Source organism: Chondrus crispus, genomic scaffold (genome assembly GCF_000350225.1).
Source record: "Chondrus crispus Stackhouse genomic scaffold, scaffold_27, whole genome shotgun sequence".
NCBI classification, from domain to species: domain Eukaryota; phylum Rhodophyta; class Florideophyceae; order Gigartinales; family Gigartinaceae; genus Chondrus; species Chondrus crispus.
Genome location: NW_005179169.1, coordinates 230,288 through 236,604, shown reverse-complemented (window position 1 = coordinate 236,604; position 6,317 = coordinate 230,288). Strand labels below are relative to the sequence as shown.

The 6,317-nt window shown below is 52.1% G+C and overlaps 2 protein-coding genes across 2 annotated transcripts; one reads left to right on the top strand and one right to left on the bottom strand.

Annotated features, from left to right (window-relative positions):
- Nucleotides 1-1,105: 1,105 nt before the first annotated feature.
- Nucleotides 1,106-1,432, bottom strand: CHC_T00005116001 (hypothetical protein). Its single transcript, XM_005716918.1, has one exon. The coding sequence runs from the start codon at nt 1,430-1,432 to the stop codon at nt 1,106-1,108; it is 327 nt and encodes a 108-aa protein (XP_005716975.1).
- Nucleotides 1,433-2,225: 793 nt separating this feature from the next.
- Nucleotides 2,226-2,732, top strand: CHC_T00005115001 (hypothetical protein). The gene has a single exon (XM_005716917.1). It carries the CDS (start codon nt 2,226-2,228, stop codon nt 2,730-2,732), a length of 507 nt encoding a protein of 168 aa, XP_005716974.1.
- Nucleotides 2,733-6,317: the final 3,585 nt, after the last annotated feature.

Below are 6,317 nucleotides of genomic sequence, written 5' to 3'. Positions count from 1 at the left end.
GCTGGTCGTCGTGCTGCTGCTGCTCCCGGGCGTGCGCGTCTCTTCCGCCCCCGTCGCCGGCATCCCCTCGCTTTCCTCCCCCGCTGCCCGCCCGCCCCCCATCTCTGCCGTCGTCCTCTTCCACAACGAGTACGCCACGCTGCAGCACACGCTGCAGTCGTGGGTCGCCCACGGCCTGCCGGACCACGTCTCGGAGGTCCTGTTCTTCCTCAACGGCGTGCGCACGCCCGACGAGTTCCGCGCCCGCCTGCCGGAGCTCGCCGCGCCCCCGTGGGCCGCCCTCGCGCGCGTCGTCGCCTCCCCGCAAAACCTCAAGCTGGGCCTGGCCATCACCCGCATGGTCACCCTGGCCAAACACCCGCACGTCCTCCTGCTCGAGAAGGACTGGGCCCTCATCGAGCCCGCCCCCGTCGTCGCCGCCCAGCTCGCCGCCGCCGCCCGCCTGCTCGACGACCGCGCCGCGCACGTCGTCAGGTTTCGCCATCGCCACAGGCCCGGCGCTCCGCTCCACGCCCGCATCATGCATGAGCATCGCGAGAAGCAGATGCTCACCCAGCAGAGCAACTTGTATTGCTACCTGCACCACTGGGTGAAGGACCCTGTGGAGAGTTATGCAGATTTCTTTTCGAGGTGCTCGGATCGCCCGGAGGATGGGGCCACGTGGTGCGCGAAGGCCAAGTATTGCCAGTGGACAAATAACCCGGCCCTGTTTAAAAAGGACTGGTTTTTGACCGAGCTGGGGGACAAGTATATCGCTACATACAACAAGACGATTGTCAGCGACCCGAATTCCGGCATGCTCGACTTTGAGTTCTTCACAAACTGGAAGGCCGACGTCTGGAACGACCGCGATTTTGTCGTCGCTCTTCCGAAGGGACTCTTTGAACACCAAGAAGTCGGCGAGCAGAACGTGCAGAACACTGTCTGGTACGGCTGGATGCGTCTCAACGTCGACGTGGAGGAGAAGAGGAAGGCCTTGTTTGAGAGTGAGACTGCGGAATGCGCGGAACAGGTCAAAAAGTTGGAGTCGGGACCCTCGTTTGTCGAGAAATATCCAGTCGAGTTTGCTCGTCTGTACCATTACCACCGCGCCATGAATCGCACCTCAGACGAAGCGGTGGAGGAATTGCAGAAAACCGCCCAAAACATGCGTGACCAAATTGAGAGAGGGGAAGGAAGCTGGCGCAATGGCGTTACCACCTTGACGGATGCTTATTACAAAACTGTGCTCTTTGCGTACCCGACTGAGCCGGAGGATATGGACATTGCGTTTGTGTCCTCGCTTTACAATGCGGACTCTGACGAGGAACCAGGTGATGCCGACGTGGATGTCTTTTGCAGCAATCTCAGTTTCTTGCGCCATTATAGGAAGGTAGTGTATTGCACGGCTGAAACTCAGGCTAGAGTCGAGGCAAAACTGAAGGACCAGCATTCGTGGAGTAGTGAGGAGCTCAGTTCTATTACGTTTTCGCCAATGCCGTTGCAAGATGTTTTCGACGAACTCTTGGGCAAGGAAAACCTGGAGAGGATCAATGTAATCCATGGCCAGGACCAATGGACGACGACCGTGCGAGAGCGTGGGGAGCTTATGCCCAGCGTCAATTTTCTGTCGATGACAATGTCAATACCATACATGTTGCGAGCTGCACTCGATCTTTCGCCGGCTACGCACTTCGTTTGGTTTCAGGGGTTGTCGCGGTGCATGGTTACTAGTGAGAAGGTTCCGCCTTTGACCCGTGATAGCGACGTGGTATTGCGCGGATACCTTTTACTCAGTGCTTTTTTGACTGGCGTGAAAGCGCAGACGCCTGAGGAACGCAGAATACTGCTGGAAGGTTCTGGTTTCCCAGAGGGTGACCTATCTGTCGAAATGGAGCTCAAAGAGCATGAGCAGATGCCGCTCGCGGATTTTAAGTCGCTCGGTGGCACCAGACTGGGTGTTACGCTGATGACAGGGTACTACGACGTCACGCTACGCGACATGCTCAGAAAAGGCCGTCTCGGAACTGGAAGAGAAGCGATGTCAATTGCGAGGAAAAACGTGGAATATCACTTCAACTTCTTTGAGGGAGCTCGCAAATGTAGAACTGGTGACGCTGCCTGTCCCAGTCAAGCGGCGGCAGAGGACTACCTGAAAGAAGAGGCTGGCCTGGGCTGTAACTTGTGGGGATGGACACGGAGTTGTGGTGTCAGCGAAGGGTAAATTTTCTAAAGCCTTTTTGCTTATGGAACGGTTCATGTCATTGGACAAGCATTATATTGCCTTGCTTGGTGCCTTCCAGGAGGAATTCATGTGCTCTTCGTCCAGTGCCCTCCTGGTACCGTTTCGATTGGTCATCGTTTGGCAATCAGGTTGTGGTCTCCGTGCTGTCGAAGCTTTTCTCGAACTTTGCTGTCTGCGTGGTGGCCAAGCATGTGACTATGTTTCATCCCGTACCATTCATTACAAATCCTTCACCGTCGTGCGGGAGAAGCGCTTCTCGGACGGCACTGTGCCGGTGCATTGCTCCCAAAAAATGACCATGCAAATAGTCGGAGTGTGCTGGTTCAGAGCAATGGGCCCTTCCGGAAATAATTTTTTGTGTCAGAGGCACATTTTGTCGTCGGCACTGTACAGCGATGACAGAGCTAGCCCTAAGTGGCCGACAGTGTCCGCGTCGGTGCGCCGGCGGTCCCCGATTACCATTGGTAATACCTGTACCCTTCTCAATGGCTATATTTGGGCCATCTAACAATGATTTAAAGAAGAATTCAGCTTATGCTTTTCTTAAAAAAATCTTTATCACAGGCTATGATTTTGGCATATACAGTACGAACTCATACTGCAGATTTCAAGCATTACACTTGGAGTAACCGTTGCGTACCTAATCACCAATTTTCCCGATACACGAGCGCGACATTCACAATTTTAATTACAAAATATGAAAATACGCAAACGCCCCCATCGCAATCCCAAAGGGCACCGATATCACCGCCGCCAGCAAAAAGTGGCAATTGTTCTCACCAACCAGCAAATTTCAAAAAAGCCTGAAGCTTACTGTAACCTGCCAAAACTGTATAATTTTATGGGAATTGCCTAATTGCCAACCACAAATTTTAAGAATTTATGTGCCGTGGCCCGTACGTAACGTAACGTCCGCTATAGAGCTTCTCAGACAGCATAACGTGAGCTGCTGGGAGCACTTGAGGCACGATCACGAGCTCGACTTCGTCTGCTCTCTCTACTTCGGCGAAGAGAAGTGAAAACGGGGGAGCGTTGAGGAGCAAGAGTCACCAGACGACAGCGGTCTGCAGCAGAGTCTAAACGATATTCAAGTCGCAAATCGTTCTGTTTCATCTCTTCCGGCGTCACTTTCGCACCATGGCGTCGGCAGCTCTCCCCCTCTGCCAAGGCCTCGAGGACAACGTCTGCCGTAAGATGTGCGCCCTTTGCAGTAGAAATTCTAATTTTCCCTTGCTCCTCGATGTCTGCGTCCCGAATCAGGCTTCTCCCTTGCCTCCTAAAAGATAATACAACAGTCTCCAAGCTCGGAGACGGTGCCAATTCTGAGTCATTATGTGTGTAGAACGCAAGCCCCTGAAGCGGTTCTGCACTTGCAGTGCGTGTTACTACATCTCAAACCCCACACTTTTTAAACCCGCTACATATATTAGACACACTCAGGGCGTCTGAGAGTGCATAACGAATTATATCTGCCACATCGAAGGCGTCAAGAATAGATTTGCTCATGGCCCGGCTATGTACTTCCCGTTGTAAAAACGACTTGAAAGGGCCAAAAACCGTCACATCAAGGGGCTGTAGAACATGTGACGTATGCGCAGGAAGCCCCACCACCACTACTTCATTGTCCTTTAGGTACTGCAGCACCGTATACTGAATGTGGCAATTGTAGCCATCAAACAGCAATAAAAGTTTTTTGCACCCGACACGGAGCTCCTTAGTCTCTTGAACAAAAGATGCAGCCCAGTCCAAAAAAATTTTAGAGTCCACGCCAGCGGGATCACGCTGATAAAAGTGGCATGGCGGCAAAAAGATATGCACAGTCCGAATTGTAGCACCCACGCGACGGTAATGTGGCTGTTTTCCCGGGTACACCACAATCGGCTTGAATGCCTGACCAGCGGCATTTACGACACACATAATTGTGACTCGATCTAAATTGCCTTTCGTTTTTGCAGCAGTAGACACCAAGTTACGATTTGCCAATCCAATCCCCTTTCTTAGGCTTCTACCCGTCATTTTGTGAAACGAAATCCCAGACTCATCCACGTTAAAGATACGTCTGGGGTCATTAATACTGTAGCGATGAATAATTTCTTGCAGCCGGGCAATGTGTTCGCAAACTATGGGCCGTGTAACGGCCTTGATACGAGCTTGTTCTATTGCTCGGACAGGTTTTATACTTAGATCTGAATGACGAGTGAGGAAGCACTTGACCCAGCGGAGGGAAGGAAGCCTGACAACAAAAGGCAATTGGCAACGACGGTGCCATGGCAGCATCTTGCAAACTTGACTTGCCAGTTGTCGAAAGTTCGTGAGAGTAAGTGGTGTGTTATGATTAATAAAATCTCGGGCGCAATCAGCTCTTCCTCAGCTTGCAGTAGCAAAACGGGACGTCCTGTTTGTCTCACGGTTACAGTTATGCCTGAAGCCTGCTCTGGCTCGCGGGGGGGTGGGTCTTTGACCCAGGTACGGTACGCAGTTCGACCCTTCCAAAGCGTAACTCCGTGTTTTTTGGTCGCATGCTTTAGGGGGACCGAGCGGAAGGCCTGGTCAAATATCACGTTCTGTAGCTTGCGGTAGTTTGTCGTATCCATGGCTATGAAAAGGGCTGGGTTTGAGAGTCACAGTATGTGTGCCAGGCCGCGGAAAGGAAGTCATGGGGAGAAGGGGTTTTTGGAATGACTCGGGAAGAGAGTCCAGCGTAATTTATGTCCTGTCGCTGGCCATATACGGATCATAGGGATCCGGGCGTTGATTTTGTCGCCTTCGGTTTCGCGCTAAAGTTGTATGTGCTCGTCTGAAAGGAGTTCTGTTCGTTGTTCTTAGCGGGAAGGGTGGTGGGGGAGGTACTACACTTCGAAAAACTATGTGAAAATCCCGGTTGGTAATTAAGCACAAGTTGGTAATTAAGCGTGCAAAAGTTAGGTCTCCAATGCAAATGAAGGGGGTTTGCGCAGAACAGTGACAATTGCAGGACGACTCGGTCCTTTTGAAGGTGAGCTAAAATATGCTGTAGTGGACTCCAACAGCCGACTCAACGCCCTCTACAGCAATGCATAAAAATCAAGAGCAAAAATGATACTTTTACTATAGTACAGTATCTTTCTGCTGTCCCTGCATGCTTTCGCTTGGCTGTCTCCCAAACAGCTCCCTCAGCCCCTCTGCACGAAATTGGCGTTGCACGAAGTCCGCTCGTCTCTGACGATAGCTTTTCTGTATCCTTCGGCGTCGTTCGAGTGGAGATTTCCCAACCTGATACCACCTGCTTGTAAGCTGATGGTATAACTGCATGTCGTCATCCCGCAACGGCTTCCAGTGTATGTGGAAGTTCGTCAGCCCTAGACATAGACGAAATATGGGGTCATAATTAATCTCGGACCAACGGCCTGAAGGCAGGCTGCAACGTCACATCCGTGGCGTACCTTGCCATAGGACAATTTTTAAAACATGCCCATTTGCGTGCAGTTCCTTCATGGTACATCTCTTCGTCTGGTTTGAGACGTAGTGCTCATACAAAGGTTCGGATAAGAGCTGTATAAACCGAAGCACCATTCGCTCCAACGCGGACGTGTTCTGCCCAAACATCCTCGCCAAAAAATCCCACGTACCCCAGTGCTTGAGAACCGCCAATACCATAAACCGCACGTCTTTAGGCTTCTGCGCGCATTTGCGCCCACGACCCACGTTGTAGTTTTCAAGGACCAACGCCTCAAACCCAGCCCAAATGCCGATGAATTGGGCCGCGTTGAAGTTGGTCATCTCCACAATGGCCTTCGCACCGCCTTCATCGTAGAATCGGTCAAATATTGGCGCATCAGTCCCATTATCCTCATCACTGTCCTCTGGGCGCTCGTCCTCGAACGCCTCGAGCTCATTACGGCGATCAATTGACGCATTAGCGAGGAGTTGTAGGGCTTGTGCTTTATCGTGAGATGAGAAGCAGGCCATAGTGCGGTGTGTGATAATGATAGGAAAAGGCGGACGAGAGCGGCACGCGGCGGAGGAAGCGGGGGTGGGGCAAGAGGGGTAAAAGTGGCAGAGCAGATGGAGAGAAACTAGTGCGGAGTGGGAGAGAGACGATTGGGGACTCGGT